Source organism: Trichomonas vaginalis, chromosome V (assembly GCF_026262505.1).
Source record: "Trichomonas vaginalis G3 chromosome V, whole genome shotgun sequence".
In the NCBI taxonomy this organism is placed as follows: Eukaryota; Parabasalia; order Trichomonadida; family Trichomonadidae; genus Trichomonas; species Trichomonas vaginalis.
Window position 1 is genome coordinate 12,287,593 of NC_067207.1, and position 24,823 is coordinate 12,312,415.

General features: G+C 31.8%; 4 protein-coding genes and 2 pseudogenes across 6 annotated transcripts, besides 3 other annotated features; 3 read left to right on the forward strand and 3 right to left on the reverse strand.

Annotated features, from left to right (window-relative positions):
* Positions 1-6: 6 nt before the first annotated feature.
* Positions 7-3,964: a mobile genetic element.
* Positions 3,935-3,964: a terminal%2Cinverted (terminal inverted repeat of MuDR-3_TvMULE3 transposon ID:TVAGG3_0322820).
* Positions 3,965-4,118: 154 nt separating this feature from the next.
* Positions 4,119-4,871, forward strand: TVAGG3_0322830 (protein ubiquitination; the record flags this gene model as incomplete). The annotated part of the gene is made up of 1 exon (XM_001581747.1): positions 4,119-4,871. One exon carries the CDS (start codon positions 4,119-4,121, stop codon positions 4,869-4,871), a length of 753 nt encoding a protein of 250 aa, XP_001581797.1.
* A 468-nt stretch (positions 4,872-5,339) lies between these two features.
* Positions 5,340-12,025: a mobile genetic element.
* Positions 5,926-6,314, reverse strand: TVAGG3_0322850 (annotated as a pseudogene). The gene has a single exon. A coding segment is annotated over exon 1 (389 nt).
* Positions 12,026-12,889: 864 nt separating the features above from the next.
* On the reverse strand, positions 12,890-13,724 carry TVAGG3_0322860 (annotated as a pseudogene). The gene has a single exon. A coding segment is annotated over exon 1 (835 nt).
* Positions 13,725-14,770: 1,046 nt separating this feature from the next.
* TVAGG3_0322870 (uncharacterized protein) lies at positions 14,771-15,742 on the forward strand (the record flags this gene model as incomplete). Its single annotated transcript, XM_001279030.2, has 1 exon — positions 14,771-15,742. The coding sequence occupies one exon, from the start codon at positions 14,771-14,773 to the stop codon at positions 15,740-15,742; it is 972 nt and encodes a 323-aa protein (XP_001279031.2).
* A 134-nt stretch (positions 15,743-15,876) lies between these two features.
* Positions 15,877-18,412, forward strand: TVAGG3_0322880 (protein kinase protein; the record flags this gene model as incomplete). Its single annotated transcript, XM_001581722.1, has 1 exon — positions 15,961-18,213. The coding sequence occupies one exon, from the start codon at positions 15,961-15,963 to the stop codon at positions 18,211-18,213; it is 2,253 nt and encodes a 750-aa protein (XP_001581772.1).
* Positions 18,413-19,726: 1,314 nt separating this feature from the next.
* On the reverse strand, positions 19,727-22,927 carry TVAGG3_0322890 (uncharacterized protein; the record flags this gene model as incomplete). Its single annotated transcript, XM_001581721.1, has 1 exon — positions 19,784-22,900. The coding sequence occupies one exon, from the start codon at positions 22,898-22,900 to the stop codon at positions 19,784-19,786; it is 3,117 nt and encodes a 1,038-aa protein (XP_001581771.1).
* Positions 22,928-24,823: the final 1,896 nt, after the last annotated feature.

A 24,823-nucleotide genomic window follows, 5' to 3' on the forward strand; every position in this document is an offset into this window, starting at 1 on the left:
AGAGATAATAAAACACATTTATACTAATTTACTTCAAAATACAAAGTATTTGACAGCTAAATTAGTTACTTTACAAGCCTATCAATACCCTTTTACGATTATTGCTACTTTCGAAATAAAAGTAAAAACAAATTTATACTAATTTACTTCAAAATACAAAAGTATTTGACAGCTAAAATTAGTTACTTTAGCAAGCCTATCAATACCCTTTTACGATTATTGTTACTTTTCGAAATAAAAGTAAAAACAAATTTATACTAATTTACTTCAAAATACAAAAGTATTTGACAGCTAAAATTAGTTACTTTAGCAAGCCTATCAAACCTTTTACGATTATTGTTACTTTTTCGAAATAAAAGAAAAAAAACAATTATTTACTAATTTACTTCAAAATACAAAAGTATTTGACAGCTAAAATTAGTTACTTTAGCAAGCCTATCAATACCTTTTACGATTATTGCTACTTTTTCGAAATAAAAGTAAAAACAAATTTATACTAATTTACTTCAAAATACAAAAGTATTTGACAGCTAAAATTAGTTACTTTAGCAAGCCTATCAATACCCTTTTACGATTATTGTTACTTTTTCGAAATAAAAAGTAAAAACAAATTATAACTAATTTACTTCAAAATACAAAAGTATTTGACAGCTAAAATTAGTTACTTTAGCAAGCCTATCAATACCCTTTTACGATTATTGTTACTTTTTCGAAATAAAAGTAAAAACAAATTTATACTAATTTACTTCAAAATACAAAAGTATTTGACAGCTAAAATTAGTTACTTTAGCAAGCCTATCAATACCCTTTTACGATTATTGTTACTTTTTCGAAATAAAAGTAAAAACAAATTTATACTAATTTACTTCAAAATACAAAAGTATTTGACAGCTAAAATTAGTTACTTTAGCAAGCCTATCAATACCCTTTTACGATTATTGTTACTTTTTCGAAATAAAAGTAAAAACAAATTTATACTAATTTACTTCAAAATACAAAAGTATTTGACAGCTAAAATTAGTTACTTTAGCAAGCCTATCAATACCCTTTACGATTATTGTTACTTTTTCGAAATAAAAGTAAAAACAAATTTATACTAATTTACTCAAAATACAAAAGTATTTGACAGCTAAAATTAGTTACTTTAGCAAGCCTATCAATACCCTTTTACGATTATTGTTACTTTTTCGAAATAAAAGTAAAAACAAATTTATACTAATTTACTTCAAAATACAAAAGTATTTGACAGCTAAAATTAGTTACTTTAGCAAGCCTATCAATACCCTTTTACGATTATTGTTACTTTTTCGAAATAAAGTAAAACAAATTTATACTAATTTACTTCAAAATACAAAAGTATTTGACAGCTAAAATTAGTTACTTTAGCAAGCCTACTAATACCCTTTTACGATTATTGTTACTTTTTCGAAATAAAAGTAAAAACAAATTTATACTAATTTACTTCAAAATACAAAAGTATTTGACAGTAAAATTAGTTACTTTAGCAAGCCTATCAATACCCTTTTACGATTATTGTTACTTTTCGAAATAAAAGTAAAAACAAATTTATACTAATATACTTCAAAATACAAAAGTATTTGACAGCTAAAATTAGTTACTTTAGCAAGCCTATCAATACCCTTTTACGATTATTGTTACTTTTTCGAAATAAAAGTAAAAACAAATTTATACTAATTTACTTCAAAATACAAAAGTATTTGACAGCTAAAATTAGTTACTTTAGCAAGCCTATCAATACCCTTTTACGATTATTGTTACTTTTTCGAAATAAAAGTAAAAAACAAATTTATACTAATTTACTTCAAAATACAAAGTATTTGACAGCTAAAATTAGTTACTTTAGCAAGCCTATCAATACCCTTTTACGATTATTGTTACTTTTTCGAAATAAAAGTAAAAACAAATTTATACTAATTTACTTCAAAATACAAAAGTATTTGACAGCTAAAATTAGTTACTTTAGCAAGCCTATCAATACCTTTTACGATTATTGTTACTTTTTCGAAATAAAAGTAAAAACAAATTTATACTAATTTACTTCAAAATACAAAAGTATTTGACAGCTAAAATTAGTTACTTTAGCAAGCCTATCAATACCCTTTTACGATTATTGTTACTTTTTCGAAATAAAAGTAAAAACAAATTTATACTAATTTACTTCAAAATACAAAAGTATTTGACAGCTAAAATTAGTTACTTTAGCAAGCCTATCAATACCCTTTTACGATTATTGTTACTTTTTCGAAATAAAAGTAAAAACAAATTTATACTAATTTACTTCAAAATACAAAAGTATTTGACACTAAAATTAGTTACTTTAGCAAGCCTATCAATACCCTTTTACGATTATTGTTACTTTTTCGAAATAAAAGTAAAAACAAATTTATACTAATTTACTTCAAAATACAAAAGTATTTGACAGCTAAAATTAGTTACTTTAGCAAGCCTATCAATACCCTTTTACGATTATTGTTACTTTTTCGAAATAAAAGTAAAAACAAATTTATACTAATTTACTTCAAAATACAAAAGTATTTGACAGCTAAAATTAGTTACTTTAGCAAGCCTATCAATACCCTTTACGATTATTGCTACTTTTTCGAAATAAAAGTAAAAACAAATTATACTAATTTACTTCAAAATACAAAAGTATTTGACAGCTAAAATTAGTTACTTTAGCAAGCCTATCAATACCCTTTTACGATTATGTTACTTTTTCGAAATAAAAGTAAAAACAAATTTATACTAATTTACTTCAAAATACAAAGTATTTGACAGCTAAAATTAGTTACTTTAGCAAGCCTATCAATACCCTTTTACGATTATTGCTACTTTTTTCGAAATAAAAGTAAAAACAAATTTATACTAATTTACTTCAAAATACAAAAGTATTTGACAGCTAAAATTAGTTACTTTAGCAAGCCTATCAATACCCTTTTACGATTATTGTTACTTTTTCGAAATAAAAGTAAAACAAATTTATCTAATTTACTTCAAAATACAAAAGTATTTGACAGCTAAAATTAGTTACTTTAGCAAGCCTATCAATACCCTTTTACGATTATTGTTACTTTTTCGAAATAAAAGTAAAAACAAATTTATATACTAATTTACTTCAAAATACAAAAGTATTTGACAGCTAAAATTAGTTACTTTAGCAAGCCTATCAATACCCTTTTACGATTATTGTTACTTTTTCGAAATAAAAGTAAAAACAAATTTATACTAATTTACTTCAAAATACAAAATATTTGACAGCTAAAATTAGTTACTTTAGCAAGCCTATCAATACCCTTTTACGATTATTGTTACTTTTTCGAAATAAAAGTAAAAACAAATTTATACTAATTTACTTCAAAATACAAAAGTATTTGACAGCTAAAATTAGTTACTTTAGCAAGCCTATCAATACCCTTTTACGATTATTGCTACTTTTTCGAAATAAAAGTAAAAACAAATTTATACTAATTTACTTCAAAATACAAAAGTATTTGACAGCTAAAATTAGTTACTTTAGCAAGCCTATCAATACCCTTTTACGATTATTGTTACTTTTTCGAAATAAAATAAATTTATTATCAAAAACCTTTTTTTCTTAGTAAAAATAAACGAAATTTTTTACCTTATGAACTTTTGATGGAAATATGCAAATTTAAAATAATAAAGAAAGCCGCGAGCGAAGCGATCGGCTTAGTTCGAAGATTTTGATTCAAATCTTTGCTGATCTGTAATTCGCGGAAGCCGCGAGCGAATCGAGCGGCTTAGGTCTAAGATTTTGATTCAAATCTTTGCTTATATTCCTTAAATTCTTTATGAAACTCGCAACAGTTCCATAAAAAATTTTAAATTCTAAACTGTCGAAATTACCGATCGGTAATCACACCCTTCAGGGGTGTGTCACTTTTTACAGGCGTGTCACTTTTAGCTAAAATTACCCCTACTCATATTGTGTCACAGAGGTCAACAATGTCATAAAAATTTCAAACTTCCTGTTTTATAAAGAATATGGCATTAAATTAGACAATATTGATGACTTTGAAAAAATTAGTTTAGAAAATCTTGATATTCATACAAGTAATACAATTTACAGAGCAATTATGAATAATGACTTCGATGTATTCATCACATTCACTGAAAGCGAAGAATTTTATCCAGATCTACTACTTAATAATGATTTATATCCATCAACCTCGCAACTTACATTACTTGAATTATGTTGTTACCATGGAGCTGTTGATTGTTTCAAGTTATTAAGAACGAAATTTGAGAACGAAATAACTGAGACATGTCTACAATTTTCATTTTTAGGAGGAAATCCAGAGATCATGAGTGAATGTTTGAAATTTCATAAACCAGATGAACAATGCATGAAATATGCAATTATTTCACATAACATTGATTTTGTTACATTCTTGATAAATGAACACATGTTAAGGATTGGTTTATATGATTGTGTACTTTATCATAATCTTGAATCATTTTTAGTATATTTCGATCAAACTAATGATATTAACCAATGCTTTTTTTATTCAGTGATGTTTAACATTCCATCCCTTTCCGAATATTTCCTTTCAGAGGGTGCAAATATCAATCAGAAAGATAAATATGGAAGAACAGCTCTTCATATTACAGCATCAAATAATTATAAAGAAACAGCCGAGCTTCTTATTTCACATGGAATAAATATCAATGAAAATGATAATGATGGAAAAACAGCTTTTTGTTATGCAGCACTAAAGAATAGTAAAGAAACTGCCGGGTTACTTATTTCATATGGTGGAAATATCAATGAAAAAAATATAACGGAAGAAACAGCTCTGCGTATAGCAGCAGAAAAAAAAATAAGATAGAAACGGTCAAATATCTTTTTTTGCATGGTGGAAATATTAATATAAAATGTAAATTTGGAGAAACTCCTCTTCATATTGCAGCACGCCAGAATACATATGAACTTATCGAATTTTTTATTTCACATGATATAAATATCAATGAAAAGGATGTATATGGAAATACAGCTCTTCATACTGCAGCATATTTTCATAGTAAAGAAGCTGCTGAACTTCTTATTTCGCATGGTATAAATCTTAAAGAAAAAAATAATAATGGAGAAACTGCTTTTCAAATTGCTGTACGTCTAAATGTAAAAGAAACCGTCGAATATCTAGATTATCTTGCTCCCCGGCCTAAAAAAATGGGTAATACCAAATTATTTTAAAAATCTGTATTGAAAATTAAAAAAAATTGAAAATCAAATTTAAATATATTTTTTTAATCTTCTTTTTCTTCAGTTACAATAACAATAACAGGTCTATGATTAGTTCCACACTTCTCTTGTTTTATTTTAAAACATTTTCTCAAAATCTCAAATTTCTTGTCAATGTCAGCAAACTTTTTTTCTAACATATTTTTAGAAAAATTAAAATTTTTATCTTTTAGGAAATGTCTAGCGATTTCGCTATCTATATTCGAGACAAGCTTTTCGACAGCAAAACATCTGTCGACCATAAAATCTTACATAGTGTAAACAAGAAAGGTGAATTTGTTCTAAAGTTCTGTTTCTGGGAATATGACAAGAACCATAAAACATTAGGCAGAGAAGTCTTAAATTTGTCAATGACAGACTTGTTGACAGAGATGACGCCGATTGGAAAGATGAAGTCCAACAAAAGTTCTTAGAATGCAAAGAAGACACATGCGCTGTTCTTGAAGATGAAATAGAAAACAGAATAGAAGAGCTATTAAAGGACAAAGACTTTTACAAAATATGGTTCTGAGAAGTTTGACATAACTCCACCAGAGAAGAAGAAGAAGAGAGAGAAGAAAGAAAGAAAGTAGAAGAAGAGAAGAAAGACCGAACCAGTTCCAGAGAAAAAGAAATTTGACATGTAAAAATAAAATTTTTTTTTAGAACATTTCTGGGTCAATGTCAATGTTCTCTTCCTCTTTAGGAGCAAACACTGGCTTAGACTCTAAAATCTTTTTACCCAATTTACCTTGAACTTCAACTATCTTAGACTCATAATATTCATAGTCGTCTGCTTTCTTTGGTTCATAAGGTATAACAAGTTTGTATGCTTTGCCTTCTTTAAGGTTTGAAACCTTCTGTCAAAATTTTCTTTGACTGCTAACAAACCTTCTATGTCTAAGTCTTCAAATTTCGCACCATTTTTAGTCACAATAGCAAACTTAACTGGTTCGATGTTCCAAACTTTGCTGAATGAAGACTTTTCAAAATGGTAGAAGTAAACATTCAAATAAGCGAATGGGTCTAGTTCTTCTTTGACTTCTGTCATGTACTTATTTACTGAGATGAATTTGTCATCTTTTCTATCGGATAAAAAAATATTTTTTTTAAAATTTACTCAAAAAATTTTTCTTTGTATATACACCATTCTGAACATCTAAAAGACTTTTGACATTTGCCAAGAATGTTCGTTTAGAGCTCCATATAACCATATTCTTGACAATATTGTTTATACGAATCGTACAATGACCTTTCATCTAAACACTCAAAGTTAGTCTCATCTATGAACAGTTCATATACACTCTTGTTTGCTTCTAACAATGTTTGTCTCTCTTCGGTATGTGGAATTTGTCTTGGATTGAACTTAGAAATATCTAATGTCATGAAATATGAGAACAAGTGGTTGTAAAAGTCAGATGTCAAAGTTTCTGCTAAGTCGTCAAAATATTCTGTATCTTGCATATGAGAATCTGACGTTCTGACAACTACATATCTTCTGTCAGAACTTTCTAACTTCATCGGAACAGCATTGTTTGAAACCATAATGAAGTTTGCAACATTTTCACAAACTCTTTGGTCTTTATACTTTCTTTCAACAACTCCAACTTTGTCTGTTATAAGACTCTTCAAAGCATCTGAGTTCAAAACTTTTGTTGTATCTATACTTTGAAGTTCATTGCATACTATAAGTTTCATATTCTCTATTGAGGAGTTAAACTTGCCACAGATGTTTTCTAAGTTTGTCATATTCGGGTTCGAATAACCTTCTAACAGTTTGCACAAGATATCTGTAAAGAATGTGTTCTTACCTGTTCCTTGTTTTCCAATTATAATGAGAGCAGTTTTCATTTTTAGCACTTGGATGTTGTAAGATGTTTGCAACCAACATAAATATACTCATAGACTCTTTCGTTTCATTGCATATAATTTCTTTGACATGGTCTAACAAGCTTCTATAATATTTTCTTTCCATTCTACTTGTTCATATTTATATCCAGTGAAGATAGAATAGAAGTTTGGAGAAGGTGTATAAAACTTTATACAACGAACTGAAAAATCTTCTAACTTTGACAAGATATCCCAAGCATCTAACATCTTCATGCAACTTGTACAACTTTTATTTTCTTAAGTTTCTGTCTACATTCTTGTTCTGAAAACTATTGTTGCTCTTGGTTTGTTAAAGACAACATCCCATTCTTTCATGACATAACATTCTGGGGCAGAGTCAACATAAATGACTAAACGTTTCAAATTCTCGACTGCTTTGTTATAGTCTCGAAATGGACACATATTTCTGAAATGCTTGGAAGTCATAAAAATCTGAAACATCTATTCTGTACATTTTTATAAAAATAAAAAATTATTTTTTTTTATTCTTGATTTGTTGTGCATTTGTTGCATTTGTTGCATTTGTTGTTCTTGAGCTATTTGTTGTTGAAGTTGTTCTTGTAATACAATACTTTCACACAGTTGCATCTTCCAATTCGAAACTTTCTGCCGTCATTGACAAATACATAGGACATAAAAGTTTTACAGGAACAAAGTTTGCGTCAACTAATGTCAACGTTATACTTGCCAATGTGTTGAGTTCACTAAGGTTGAAATTCTGCATTCGATGAACATAGGCAAACCAGCAGAGAAAGTGTTGTTTATACGCATAAGTATTTTTGGTCATAATAGTTTCTGTCGACATTCGAATACACTTTGAACCTAAGTTTGAAACAATATATAAGATTGGTGTGCTTAATGTCAATGGAATAGACATTCCTTGTATGACACCTTTCCTGTTATAGGAAACTGTTGGTAGTAAAAAACCAGAAATAAGTTTTGTATTATAGCTCATATTGTTTATAGTAAACTCAGTCGGACATCAAACATAATGAAACTGCTCTAGTTGCAGCACATGTTACACTCGTACGTAAAAGTATTAATAAGTCAACAAAACCTGTTGGTGGTATATCTGAGTAAGTATCTTCAAAGGAGTATTTTTTACCATTCACAACAACATAAGTCTTCTGGTGTCAAAAGAGCAAAACAGGCTTTAGTCGTCATTGTGTTTAAAGTTAGTTTACAATATGTCCTTGAGGACTTTGTAAGTTGTTGTTATAGAATTATATGACTCAGGGTTTTTTAGTCGTAATAGTATAAACCACTATGTCTTCTGCCATTTTACTTAGCAAATAAATTTTAATGAAAATGTTGTGGTCGTCAAATATTTTTATAACGTCTGGGAACTATATTTTAAGTTCAACGTTTCACCTCCTTTCATAACGTATATCTTGTCAATGACATTGTATGAAACACCACAGCAAGCAATGTCGGGTTCTATTTCTTTTGATGTTTATATCGTCTGCCTCTGTCAAAAGTTTCAATAGTTCTTTCAAAATTTCATGAGGTGCGATGACATATGAGTTCACTTTTACAGGGTTTGTGTTCGACCAAGTTAACATTAGACCTAAAGCTTGACAAATCTTCTCCTGAGTTTGAAGTTTGTTTTTCAGTTGTTGGTAGTCGTTTCGAATATCTGCAACAGAACTTAAGTCTCTGCTAACTTCAGGGTATGTTGGTTGTTCTTTTACAGGAACAATTGTTATACCATCTTCGTCTTCGTATGGTTTCCCCACTTCAACATCTCTGTCTTTGACATTGACAACAACACTTTGACTGTTTGTTTGAGTTGGTGAATTTAACTTCACATCTGCCATCGCCATTAAACCTTTTGAAACACTTACGCTTCTATTTTTCGGAAATGACATTTTACTTAGAATAAAAAGATGGACGTATTTGAGTATCTCTTCGAATTGAAGCAAAACAAAGTTTACACACACAAACAATACAAGTTCATTGATAGAATAGTTCTTTATACAACAATGGAAAATGTTATAGAATAGCAGTCTTTGCTGAACCAACAATATTTTCATAAAGCAAAGAAAGTTGGTATAACTGAAATGGTGAAAGTTCTTGAAGCAGACAAAAATATAACAACAAAACTTACAGATATTTCTAAAGGTAAGTTTATAATACAATTTTATGTCAAAACTGGCGTACTGTCAATATTTGACGGAGAGAAGTCAGTTCAAGAACAACTTACTGACTGCTGCCAAAATCTGCTCGATGGAAGCTGTCGTTATGCCAATCTGAGGAGCCCCAGCAGGTTTCATCGAACGAATCTTCAAAAGAGCATCTTCCGTGAAAAGTGCTATTGGTTTTGTAAACTTCTTTGCTCTCAATTCATCTGGACCGTCTCTGTCACCAGTATATGTATTTGAACTGTACCAACAGTTGAAATACCACCCATAAGTCTTCTGAGTCAGCAAATGGAATGCCAAGCCAAAAGTTTGAAACGGTCTCCATTTGTATATTGAGTTTTTTGACCTCCTGTATGAGTCCATACTTTCACATATGGCATAATAGAACTTTGCATTTCAGGGTTAATGGTTGTTGTGAAGTTGTTGTTAAAGTTCATAGCATCTAATGTCAAGTTGTATGACCTCATATCCTCAACTGTAGAATATTCTTCTCTTGGATAGTATTTGCCATCTATGTTTATATGATATTTAATACCAGGGTTGTAGAAACAAGAATAGTCATTTATAGTTCGTCTGAACAGTACAAACATAGTATCTGCATGTTTCATTGCAGTTGTTAAAGCAATATCCGTTCTTGCACCTGGTCAGCACTTTGGTTTCCAACTTCACCTGCAAAGTCTTTGACAGATATTTGGTGTATAGGGAACATAAGTGGAACTGCAATATATTTGGCAGCTAAAGCATTTGAAATATCTGGGTCCAACATATAGACTGCAAGTCTGCTTTCTATTCTCTTGCATTCAAACTTTTCGCATGTGAACTTAACTGGGTCCCAAGCATCTCCAGCAGCATTGAAATATAAGTTTACTTCAGTGTTGAGGTTTGAGAAACCAAAGTCTAAGTCAACTTTGTTTTTTGCAAAAGTCGGCGAATGACATTTTATTTGTTCCCACTACTTCTGTAAGAGTGAATGGGTCTTGTGTTGGTGCAATGACTAAGTTATTTTTGCTTGGAGTAAGTTCGATAGAAATTTTTCCTGCCCAGTTTGGCAAGTATCTTAAAAACCTGAAGATGAGGAAAGATGACAAAGGAACTCTAAGTTTCAATTTTACTTTGGTTACTGCTGCTGCATTTGTCCAGAAAGGTTAACATAAACTCCTGGAACGTTAGGGTCAAGTCTTCTTATTTTCTCAATAGTTGCATACTGGTCTGTTTGTTCTCTCGCTTGTGGTTGTACTGAGTTTCTCAAAGCGAACCATTCATAGTTTGCCCATGTTACTGTTTGAACTAAGTCAGAGTTAGAATATATCTTATATCCCATGAAAACTTCTGGAGCATATTGGTATCCGACATAGAAAATTCCATTGCAACCTTTCTTGTCAGACAACTTGGCAGAAGGTTTTATTTCAATGTCTTGTTCCACGTATAAGAATGAGTTGTCAATAGAAATTATATGAAACCTGTCGCAAGCAATATCTACTGTTGTTGAAGAACCTTCTCCAAACTCACCTACATTTCCATAAGAAACAGCAGTTGTATATTCGTAAGTTCCAGGAACTATTTCTGACCTTCTAATGGCATTGTCGCATTCGTTATACCATTCGGAAACATTTCCATTCATGGCATCCAAAACTGTTGGCGTTATATTCTGAGCGGCGTACATTTCATATGGGTAAAATATAGAATAGTTGGGTTTATGTGTCATAATAGAACCCACGTGGACCAAGCTTTACTTTCTTCCTGACTGAGTTTTTAACTCTTCTTTTTCCTTCATTGCCACTACTTTCACTAGATGAAGTTACTTCTTCACTACTTTACTTTGTTCTACTCTTCTTCTTTGGTGTCGCTTTGGTAACTTGCCCTCTGCTTCAAGTTGTTGCATCTTTGCCTCATGTTCACCTAGTATGTTGTAAATTTCCCATGTCCTTTTTGCCTTTGGGCTCTGGTCGCCCATCTCAGGTAACCTATATCCTAGAAAGATTTTGTCATAGTTTGTATTTGAGTCTTCGCGTATTGTTTGCATGACTCTTTCCTGAGTTTCCGGTTCAAGCTCTTCAAACAGTGCCTGTCCATATGGAATAAGCTCGTTTCCAAATATATGTTTTTGTAGCCATTCTGGTTTTCTTTCCATGTTACCAACTATATCTTTTGTGAATGGGAAAGCTTTTACCCAATCTTTCAGTCTTGCGTCGTTTATTTCTGTAGTTGGTTTTATTTTGTCAAGGAACATGTTTTTCAATACTAACATTTCATTTGGTACTGTCCATTTGAGTTTTCTTAAATATTCATCCCTTCAGTTCATTGTCTGCAAAGTAAGTTTTTAATGACATTTTGTAAACTTTCATTTGCAAGGTCATGTACAATAGGTTCTCTTCCTTCTCTCTCCTAACTTTCTTTCTAAACTCTTCACCAAATATACCATCTTTATGGTTCTGTGTAGTTCTTTGAGATAAATGTTCTAGAACGTCAGGTGTTATATTTCCATCAGCCATGTTCATTTCATACTGGTCCAAAATATCTGCATCTTTCATATCTTTCAATGGCATTAAAGCCGCGCTGAAAATATAGCTATATCTGGTTCACCATTGACTTCCATTGCGTCTACAACTTCTTGGAATTGTGGTTGTAAGTTTATGAACCACCTATCCGGATTAGCTTTATGACCCCATCTCATTGTAGTTCCATCGTCTGCAGAAACAAAAGTAGGTTTGTTTCCATCTTGGTTAGGTTCTGAATGAACTTTAAACAATGTTTCATTTCTATATGTTTTCTTGAAATTTAACCTTTTATTTTCACCGAGTTCATCCGAAGATTGAACGTTAAATGCTCGTAAGTAAAAAGGGTTGTTGTATTTGTGTACATTTTTTTTCAGTTCTTCCATTCTATGCTGGATATTTTCATCTGATGTTGGAGTCTTTTGTATGTCGGCAAACATTTTTCGATATTCTTCTACTATGTCAGCCGAATTTTTTTTAGACTCTTGGAAATATTCCATATTCTCCGCATACTCTTGTTGAGGGTCAAGATTTTTCGGCTGTTCCAAATCTTCATCTAGTTCTGTGAAGTTAGTTTCCAAAGGAGGGACTTGTTCGTTTCCTTCAGGCTCTTCTAGCTGTTGTTGCTGAACTATTTCTTCCATGTCTGGTTGTATCTGAACTTCTTCCTGTGGAGTTTCTTGTACCTCATCTGGTGGCATTTCATATATTCCGAGACCGTTTTTAACAAGTTCCCTATTTAAGCCATCCGCATTCATAACCCTTTCTTCTTTCGTTCCGTCTCTATTTTTTACGCGTTTCATGAAGATAGTTGAATTATCATTTATCTCTGACACCAAATATCTTGGAGTAAATTCATCCATGTCATTTGGATGATATGCTATTAAATCATATCCTTAGCGAGCTTGTATTTTCCAGGTTTGAAATTATATCCCATTTGGTGCTGAACCATAAAGCTAAATAGGTTCGGGTCAGTATTTCCTTCCTTGAACTTTCTAATAGCTTCTTTATATCTGTCACTAAAGTCAAGAGTATCTGGGTAACCATAATTTTCCTTAAGCATTTTTAAGAATTCTTGGTTTCCTTGTTCTCTACTTCTTTTATGTCCTTGCTCTGTTTGTGGTTGTTGCTGTGCAGTGTTTTGAACTGTTGGTTGTGGTGCAGTGTTTTTGAACTGTTGGTTGTGGTGCAGTGTTTTGAACTGTTGGTTGTGGTGCAGTGTTTTGAACTGTTGGTTGTTGTGTTGGTTTTGGTGCATGCCTGTGTCTGTGTCCATGTGACGATGTAAATGTTCTAGGTAGTCCTGGTGCAGGTGCTTCTCTTGGAGGGTTTGGTGGTATATAAGTTCCACCAGCTGGCACATATGTTCCATCTGCAGCATAATGTCCTACCTGACTTTTCGTTCTTAAGAAAGCATTTACTAGGTCTGTTTTGGTCTGTTGTAACTCTTTTTCTTGACTTTTCACAACAGTTGCTCTAACGGCGTCATAGGCACTTTGAACTGCCTGTCTCGTTGCTGCATCTGTTATTTTCGTCATATTTTGTGCTACTTCTTTTAACTCTTTGTCGAAACCTTCAGACTTCAGTTTCTTTCCAGATGAGAAGTCGTTCACTTGTTTCACCTTACTATGAAGAGCTTCGAAAGCGTTCTTAAAGTCAGCATTTGTTAAAGCTTCATTTGAACTATCTTCATCCGCTTGTATTTTTGTCCTTATTGACCCTATGAGTTGGGCTGCTTTAGCGTTGGCTTGGGCATCTAACCAGTCATTGTTAGCTTTTATATATTCTGCGCTTTTCATTGCCTTTTGCATAGCCGCGTCGTTATTTTTACTTTCTTGTGCTAAGTTTTCATACTGTACGGTTTGGTTTTGCAACTGTAAAAGTTTTTCTGCCTTTACATTTGCTTCAACTTCCTTTTTATACTCATCGCTATATATTATGTCTTCAGGGCTTTTTGTTTTATCTCTTCATCTTTCAGTATTTTATATTGAGTAGTATGGTTTTTCAAATTTATGACATCTTGTTCCATTTTTGCTACTTCTGCTGCTTTTTCTGACACTTTTTTCGCATATTCCTCTGTACTTAGTTCTTTCAGTTGTTCTTCTTTCTTCTTTTTCTCTACGTTAACTCATTGAGTTTCTTTGTGTGTCTGTCATATTCTAGTTTCTTTTCGTTTTCACTTATTTGCTTCTGTATGTCTATGTTTGACTTTTCATTGTCTTATTTGATTTTTGAGTGAACTCAAATTCATTTGACTTTGAGGGTTATAGGCTGTTCCGTCTGCAGCTCCACCATAGCCTGCCATTTTCGCTAAAATGCCGCTCTTAAACCTCCACTCTGTGCACCAACAACTCGGTTTAAAAGCATAGGATTGCTTGACATTTGTTGCAACATAGTGGGGTCATTCATCATTTGTTGTTGCAACTGTTGTTGTGGTGTCAGTTTTACTATTGGATGTTTCAATGCTCTCTTCCTCTTACGTATATTCTTACGTAGCTTACGTGGCATTTTAAGTGAAGTTAAAAAGCGGCTTTTGACAGATGTTTATATGACACTTTTGTTCAGCACAAAAAACTACTCGGTCAAAGTGTTGTCAGTTTTGTAAAATAACCGTCCTATCTCATTCTATAATGGGGAAAAGGCTTCTCAAAGTATACTTCCTTGGAACGCCTGTAACTTTTCCTGTAGCGACGATAGACCCTTATTTGTCCGGACAAAGTTATACTATTTTGAGTGCTCTACAAAAAAGTCAACGGCGACGACTCTCAAAAACCGTTGTGTAAAAAGTTTTACCGTTGGACAAAAAAGTATATATAGAAAACAAAAAACGTTTATAGTTCATTCAATATTTGAGATGGAACGGTTTGCCAACGGTAACTATTAAATAAAATAAAAAAATAGAGGGGGTTACCGTTGACGAAAACGGTTTATTTTAAACTTTTCTATGAGTAGTCCGAAAAAAAACAGTTCATTTTTGTCTAATGTACGCGTCTCGAACAGTGAAGCCCAATTCAATAGAATACTATCTCGAAAAACAAGAAGCTGACACTGCTATTCAGTCTTTAATACAGAACCAAGCTCAGGAGAACTCAAAAGACTCCCAATTCAAATCGACATCCAATTCGAAGCAATTAAAACTTGACACGAATGTTTTAAAACCACAGCCCGCACGAACAAATACAGCTCTAAGAATAGACCAAAGAATACCGAACAAAGAGTTGAGGTCAAGATTGAAATTACAATCGGATGAGTATTTTTCCCTTAACAACCAGGGAAATACTCCATATAACCGTATCTACACAAATACCGTTAAAGAAACAATAACGGCATACACAAAACTCTGTCAATTGGTCCCCAACCAGGACCAATTGACGGACATTATATGTTCCTACCTTCCCATATTTGCTGAGTGTGTGGAAGGTAGGACATTGTTACAAGCTTGCTTACGTATGCCACCAAATCTCCGTCAACAATTTGCTCAAATTGTACATGAATTTAAAGCTTTTAACAACGGATACGATGAAGATGAAGTAGCAGATGAATTTGGGGAAGAAAAAACATTTTTCCCCTCATATAATACGCCTGCAACAGTATTTCCTACTAATGAATTTCACAACTATTGTGTCGTTCATTTAATTGTTGTGGATATGCCCACAGGTGAAGACATTCTCAGTGGTGACTTCATCGAAGTCTGTATCAATACAGAATTGGGAGAAGATGAGTTGCACAAATTCTCCTACGTCGAACATATATTCAAACCAGCACACCAACTCTTTATCGAAACTGAAATAACACTCACACAAAATATGTCCATCTCATTTAAATCCAAATCAGGACGTCCATACAGAATTTGGATGAACTACGTCCTCCTCCACTACGCCGACGATGACGAAGAAGAGGAAGAAGAGGAGGAGGAAGAAGAAGAGTCCTCCGAATTCACACCAGAAGACTAACAATTTTCCGAATAAAAACTTCATTTATACTAAACATCTTCGGGGCTAGAAGGGGCGCAGCCCCTGGAAGCCCCACTACCTTTTTTTTTTTTTTTTTTTTTTTTTTTGAATATCTAAATCCTCTTTCATATTTTATCTTCCTCTGCTTCCTTTGGGAATCAATGTAAGCTATTCAAATTTTCAATAAAAAATAAAATCAAAAACTCTAAACGTACATGATGGATAATTTCGAGCTTCTAGAACAGGAACTCTCTAAATATATTGTCAAAATTGATGACTATGCAAAGACAAAAAGCATCGGAAAGGGTGGATATGGAAAAGTTGATATCGCAATCGATCAGAAAACCGGAAAAAAAGTTGCCATCAAAGAATTATTTCTAACAAAGCTTGAAGGCCGCCAATTAAAATTATACTGTCGAGAAACAAGAATCTTAGCAAAATGTAATTCTATGTTTTTACTCCATTTAAATGGCTTTTCCACTACTCATCCCTACATTATTGTTACAGACTATATAGAAAATGGTTCTCTCTTTGATGCATTGCACCATAAAAATGGAGCTCCTCAGCTTACACCTACTAATAAAACAATAATAGCCACTGGAATTGCTCATGGCATGATGTGCTTACATAAAATGGGCATCATGCATCGAGACTTAAAATCACTTAATATTCTACTCGATCAAAATCTATATCCAAAGATATGCGATTTCGGAATTTCAAGATTCAAGAATGAAGATACTGTCCAAACAAACCAAATTGGTACTCCTCATTGGATGGCTCCAGAACTATTTGAATCCAAAGAGTACAACTACAAAGTTGACGTTCATGCTTTTGCAATTATTTTATGGGAGCTTCTTACCGAACAAACTCCTTTCAGAGGAAAGAATGCAATGCAAATCATGACTGAAGTTACACGTCTTGGAGAAAGACCATTTATTCCCAAAGGGACACCAACACCTTTATCAGATCTCATGAAATTATGCTGGTATCAAACACCAAATGAGCGTCCAAACTTCCAGCAAATCTACAAACTCTTCAAAGAGAAGAAGATCATGTTTGCTGGGACTGATGAAGAAGCTTTTTCAAAATTCATTCAGATTATCGAGATTGAAGAAGAAAACTCAAAGCGGGAAAAGTTACCAGATATCTTAGAAAAGGTTGACCACTCAGAAGAAACAATTGATGACTTAATCGAGCTCATAAGGAAATTCAAGAGAGAAACATTCGATATAACATTGAACAACATTGTCACGAGAATTACTCCTGATAAATATCAATCATTTTTCACAAAAGTTCAAAATGTGCTTCTTAAGAATCCTCCATTCACTGTTATCTCAAAAGTCATTGATGCTTGCGCACAAATTTGCGCAAAAGATACAAAAGCAGTTCATGAATTCGTTTCGGCAGATATTTTACAACACATTCCATTAGGAGAACCGGATATTTTCATCAGTTTCTCTTTATTATGCGAATATGTTATTCCTTTGTATCCGAATATCCTGTCTGTTGATCAATTGAGATTAATTATTGGAAGAAATCCTTTATTTATGTCAAAAGTTGTCCAATTAATTTCATCAATTTTATTATCAGATAAGGGAGCTAAAGACAAAAATGAAATAATTAATCTTCTCTTCCAATCAATCCCAACAATCATTGAGAAACAAGACAGTGGTAAATCCATAAAATATCTTTCAAATATCTTCACAACACTCAATGGAAGCTATTTAGAAAGATACAAAGATATTTTATCTCAGTTGTTAAAATCAGGAGATATTAGAAGAGTTAATGCATTATACAACTGCTTGCATAATACAGATGATATTTCTCCTAGTGAAGATCTCTTGATTAAGCATCTTGAGAATCCTGATACAATGAAAGCTGCTCTTTTGTATCTCAGAGAAACAAACAGTACTTTGTTATCTAATAATGTTGTAACAATGCTTTTCAACTTATGCATCAATAAGTATTCTGCAATTTTAGCAATTGCTAATTGCTGTGATAATCCAGAAACAGCCAAAAATGTTTTTCAAAAATTGGATTTGCTTATTTCTGACAAGTTTGATGCGATCGGAGCTATTCATATCCTTACTGTTTTATCTGAGAGGCATGGATACGCACACCAAATCTTGCAGACAAAAGGTATAGACCAGCTCTTTGTAAGAGTATTGAAAGATAGGAGATTGCAATCAATATCAACTATTATTCAATTGATTGCTAATTCCAATGTTGATAATTCAATTGCTGTCAATCTAGAAAGCAATAACTTCATCAAAGAACTCATAAATTATGCAACAAATGAGGAATCGCAAGCTTCTCAATATGCTGTTGTAACGTGTTTAGATCTTCTTGCTGGATTCAATTACACAGAAGATTTCAAACTCGCCAAATCACTTTCAAGGACTATCAATGATGATAACAAAGTGCAGTTGATCTATTCATCTTTCTTATCAAAGATGCCAGAAGGATTTTAAATATTATTGTATGTTAAACATATTTTAAACTATCTTTATACACAATATCGAATTTCCCTTATATAGTGTTGTGTTTCTAATCATATGCTCTTTTCCATAAATACATTGTATGTTTTCTTAAATTTATGAAAATTATTTTTTAGAAAACAATATAGGGATAAATAGTTCTACAGATTTTCTATAAATAATACATCTTAAGTACTGATTAGGATATTTAGAACAGTTATATTTACCATCTTTATTCTTGAATAAATTATTATAAAAGAAATTTAAGTCTAAAATGCATTTTTCATATTTTGCATGATCTAGAGAATTAACAAAAGAAATTGTTTCCATATCATTTGTATTAACAGAACTGTAACCATTAGATTTACATATTGTAGCATTATCAATATTACAATTTTTAACAATCATTTCGCCTAAAAAACAACAAAATAAGGGACTACAAATGTTATTCAAAATGGCACAATCTGAAAAGGTTCCTGTCATTGATGAAAAATAGAATAATCCAAACATGTTATCATTCATTTTATTACTTAATATATTGCATTTATAAATGATATCATTTTTGCCATAATCCTGTCGAATGATACCATAACCAGTTGCTGTATTCCCTTGAAATGTCGAAAAGTGACATTTGTGGTTTTTTTGGGGTATCAATTATATATCCAGAGAAATAGTTTGAATTGCATTGGCTTATATTATTATAAGCCATTGATATTAAGCCAAATCGGAGGCTTATGATTCCATGCCCATTTCCTAATTCACCAGTCGAAAATATTGAGCTCTCAAAAATATAATTCATTGATTCAGAATATGGATCAATTTCACAGTGACAATAATGTCCATTATAATTAGGAGAAGTAAGTTTACAACTTTCACAACAAACTCGATATTGAACTATGCTGCAAGAAGATCCATAGTAAAATACTGCTCCTCCATAATTCATCATCGTTTGAAACATTTTTGAATGTGCATAAACATTGCAGAAACTGAGCTCCATCTAGCGAATCTAATGAAACTGCACGCTTATTTTGATCAATAAAAGATGCAAAGAATAAGAAAAATTGATTGCTTCGTTCAGTTTTATATTCCTCATATTTTGATCCATAGTATTTAATCCATAGTTCATTAGGTAAATTACCTATTATTTCATTCTCTTTTTATACCTATTTAAAAATATTAAATCATATCATTTTTAAAAAAGTGATGTTACATCAAATTATCATGATTTTTTATTTTACTCTTTATTGGCACTTTTCAACCAGATAAACTAATTAAATGATATACCCTCTTAATAAAATGAATGAAATCAAAATAGAAGCTTTCTGTTCTTAATTTTTACAACAAGCATGAAGTGTCATTGAAAATTAACCATAAACACCTGAATTGAAGACTATGTTCTTCCTTTTTTTTTTAATTTAAAAATGTTATCCTAAGTTAGTGAATATTAATATAATGGACATTTCCTTCATCAATATTACTTCACAAATGTCCATTATATGATCTTAAATAAACAATACAAAAAATAATTTAATATTTCAAACAAAAATAAATATAAAACAAAATATCATTCAGTTTCATGTTTCATCTGATCAATCTTAATTTCATCCTTCAAAAAGTCTGCTACGTATTCAGCCTTAAATATGTAAGGAAGAGCTAACATTGCGACGTACAAATCAGTTCTTGTCATGTCCTGATTGTCATCTCTTTTTATAGCGTTTTCTGTCTTTGCCAATCTCGGGAACTTCTTTGTAACAGCGACATAAATTATTGATCTCAATTCGACATTTGCAGGGTCATCAACCAAGAATTTCCTTGGAAAAGGAATTTCACCACAAAAAGAATAAACACTTTGGAACTTTCTCAGTTCATAATGACAAGCAATTATTGCTTCTGCGATGTTCTTTAACCATTGTGGAGGTTTTATATCCATTGGAACATTTTTAGAAGCATCAATTCCAAACATTCCTGCGTAAAACGCATTTATATTTCTTCTCATTGTTCTTATCTGTGTTTTTGTCATTAATTCTTCTGCTTGTTGCGTATCAGAAGTTTTCATGTCCAATCTAATTTGTGCTGAATTAGTAAAGAATCTTCTGAGACCAGAATATGCTTCACTGTGTTCTAATTTCGAAGAAAGAACTTCTGAAGAAAAAGAAGGAGCGAATTCAAGCATCGAATTCGATAACAAACTTTGAGAAGGAGTTCTATTTCCAAGAGTATCTTTAAGAACAGTTAAAAACAAGTTCTTGTGAGGAGGAGTGAAATCACCAAGGTTTGGACGAGTGAAACTAGTCAAAGAAGCTCTGATTTCTTTTGATTTCTGGTTGGCTTGCGCTGCAGAAGGATTCGTGATGATTTGCGGAGTCAAATTCGCTTTAGAATCATTTGCAGGAACATTATCACTTGAGAAGTTTTCAACAGAATTATCAAACAAAGAATTGGAATCTCCGTAAATGACAATTGGAGGTCTCATCTTGCTCTTGAATTCAGTCTTTCCTTGGCTGAGAATTGAAAGAATTTCGAAGGAAATTTGACCTTTCTTCATCTCCAAACTTCTCTTGTGTTCTTTCAGACTTGGAATCACGTCATCGGACACATTCAAGTTGAGATTCGGTGTCTTTATGTTTGGGAATTTCATGAAATCATCAGAATTGTAAGTAACAAAGAAAGGCAGGATTTTTCTCAGTTCAATTGCTGCTGTATGCGTTGCTAATCCACTGATTAAAACACTGTCTCTTGCAATTCTGTATCTCATCAAATTGTAAAGCTGTTTACAGTTATTGTTGTTAATATGAAGAATTTCATTGAAACTATAATGAACTTTGACGTCATTTGATGTTTGTTGCTTCTCTTCTGTCTTGAAAAGCTTAATAACTTTTGCTTTGTCGCCATTCTTAATCGAATCTAATGCAACTAATAAAATTTTTGTAAAAGTGTTACTTTTCAAAATTTTTTCTTTTGGAATTTTTTCTTCTTTTGGATTTTCTTCTTGGGAATTATCATTTTTCGATTTTTTTTCTTTTGGTATTTTTTCTGATGTGATGTCACTTTTTTCTTGGTCGATTTGAGAGGTGTCACTTTTTTGGTTCATGGATTCCAAATTTTTGTAAATTCCTTCGAGAGAAACTAACGCAAGGTCATAGATCTGTGTGTTATTTGCGTGTACAATTCTCTTGAATGTCTGGTGATCAACGTGTTTCTTGATTCCGTAGTAGCAAATCTGTTTTAATTCAAGATCTCCTGTATCTTGATTGCAAATACTGACAAACTTATGCCAATTACGACGTTTGTGTGTATAAGCGATCCATTCCTTCCATACTCTTTCGAAAAATACCAAACTATCGAGACCATATAATTTTAATACGAATTGTCTCGCTAAACTTGGCTTTTTCTGCATGGAGAACGCATTTATAAGCGTTTTGAATGTTTCTAAGCGACTTTCTTTCTGCCAACCGCGAAAGACTTGTGATGTGAAAAATTTCTGATGAAAATTTGAGAGGACATTTTTGTTTGTTTTTTCCAAGGCCATATTATAACTTGTTGTGTACCAAATCTTCTGTAGTCTTAGTAATTCTTGCCTCCTTGCTCTCTGCTTCAATACAAAGTGTACCCAGGCTTTTCTGCACTGTTCCATCAAGTGGTGCAAGTAAAATTGTCCGGATGAGTCATAATCAAGAGATAATTGGCGTTTCTCGACCAATCTCTGGTGAACTGCTATGAGAGCTTTCTTCTTCAGGTTCTTCTTGAACGTGTTGTCTGCTGTATGGTTCAAGGCCTTTGTTTTCTTCAGAAATTTCTCTCGGACATTCCAATCAATTATCACTTCACTTTGTTCGAGATGGTAAAATTCTGGGTCTTTCTTGGATTTTCGCTTCCAGACTGTGAAGAGATGCCACAGATGGAAGGCCGAGAAAATGAAGCCGAAGTGCTGGCGCTTCTTAACCGTGAAGAAAAAGTATAATGATTTTTCTCGAAAAACTTTTTGAGTGTGGGCTGCGAATTTCCACAGTTTGAGGACGAATCGACTCTCTGGATGAGCAAAGACACGAGCAATAAAGGTGTATTGACGTGGTGTAACGAGATTTGGAATGAAATAGTTATCTGTAAGGTAAAAGACGTTGAATGGGGCGATATTTTGTTCTGTACTGAGCCATTTCTTTTCGAGTTGGAATCTAGAAAACCTGTTGTAGCAATCAACGATGACATTGAATTTCTTTGTTGTATATCCGCGCCAAGCGACAAAAATTCTGAGTAAAGCGTCTTTTCTAGACCATATTCTTCGATGAAATAGGCCTCCCCATTGTTTCCTCACTGAATAATTGCGCCAACATCTTTGAATTTTCAAAGCGGCACTGTTTGCAAGCTTGGATCGAACGTAATCTGATACCCACTCCTTTGGGCTTGTAACCATGTTCCTTTTGGATTCTTCAATTTGCTTTGGCGGCTTTTTTATTGTTTTCATTTTTGATTCGAATAATCTTGATGATCTAACAAATGCATTGATGTTATATGATGATACTGGACGAGTTCCTGTTGTTGTTTTTGGTCGTACTATCATCTCTTCGATTGGTAGATCACTTATCGCTGTTTTTGCACGGCGAGGAGTTGTTTCCTCCTTGCCACGCCGTAACGATACTGTTACTCGTGGCTTTTGCACCTTTCTTAGAGGAGGAATTGACATGATCTATATTTAAATGATGAATAAAAGAAAATCAACAACGAATTTTAGAAAATTTCGTGTAAGCCATTGAAAAAAACAATAAAAACCTATCCAATTCTAAGAGTGAAGTTATTCTATATGAAATATGACATACTATCAATGAAACATATTTATGAACAAATCAGTTTATTGTGCCCGAATATATCTCAAATAGTCAAAGTTATCAAAAGAAATTAGTTGCACAGCATCATATCCTTGTGTGTACGACTGGGGAGGTCAACATGCAAAAATAAATGATATAAGTATCAATAGAATCTAGGATTTATAACCAAAAAGAAAAAGAAAGCAAATCAAGCATATGTCATTATGATAAACTTCATGTGTACATTCATTATTTAAGAAATTAAGCCAAAATATTGGCAGCAGGCTTCTTGTGTACCTTCTCAATTTTTGAGAGCGCACTAAATTTATAGAGTAGTTTATGTCTATATATCTCGACATCTCAAAAGCACAATATGAAATAGTCTAAATAAATAATATACCTATAGACTAATGTATATAAAGAACATATTTACCATGAATAAGGATGTCAATTCGGAAAATTGTTTTCATTTTAGGAGAATATAATTTTCCTTTTGGAAAATTTAAAAAGTGAGACGCGCAGGATTCGAACTTTTTTAAAAGTTGATTTAAATATATTCTAGTGTGGATTCTAAGGATAATATCATATTTAAAATAAGAATATACTAGTTTAGGTGGTATAATTTTTTTCGATAAATTTGAGAGCATGTACGTTTAGGGCATCAAAAGTGTCAATTCGCTCAGCGAAAGCTGAGCTAGCTTCGTTCTCGAAAAAATAGGGAAGAAGTGAAAGAGAGTGATACAGATGTTGACACATTCATATCATTTCAACAAATTTTGATCAAATTGAAATTCAATGAAATTCAATTCACTTCATATCCTTTAGTCAGTACATTGACATCCTTCTACATCACAATGATAACTCGTGCATCAATAGTTCTACAACTAACTCAGAAAAAACAAGATTTTTCCTTCCAGCTTACAGCTTTTAAAAAGTTTCGATGATAAAAATCACTCTACTCTTGTTTATCGATATGTTGTGATAGTAGGTAAACGTATTCTTATCGATTTTAATAAAAATATTTTTACGAAAATCTGAACCAATTACAGAGTTATTCATAAAGTTTATGATAACTGTAATTACTTCATCTTTGTTTTATATTTGAATAAACAATTTAATTTAATTTGCATAATTTTTTTTAGTTGAAAGACAGGAAACTTAGTTGAGTTTGTATTATTTTTATCGTTCAATTCATTGTATATGTGAGTGATCCAGATATTTAAGATATTTAGAAAAAATTTATTAATTTGATTAACAAATTTTAATCAAAATAGCAAAAATCTATTTGATAGCTGTAAGCAAATAATAATTTCTATTTCAACCAAAATCACTTATTTTCATCTAAACGTATAAAATTGTCAATTTTATGAGAATAAATTTAAAATCTCATGAAATATAAAGGAGAGTAATATTTTTCAATTTTCTTTTTTTCTTTCTCTCAAATATTTTCTATTGGGAATTTTCTTGTTATCAAAAAATAATTTTAATATTTGTTTATTTCATTACATACAATAAAATTTTAAAAACTCTATTTCTTCACAAGAAAATTTTTTTCCTTCATATGAAGAAACATTTTGTTCTCCATTTGATGCTGAGTCTAAATCTCGATTTTTGAATTTTCTTCTTTCCAAATTTCTTTTTTCCAAATTAGAAGTTTAATTCAAATTTTCAATAGTTTATATATTTTCTCAAACCGTCTTAGATTTTCTCACTTTTTAGGGATTTTCTCTCAAAATATACAAAAATAGTAATACCAATACATGTGTCTAATATACTTTAAAACCATCGTGATAAAATTCAAA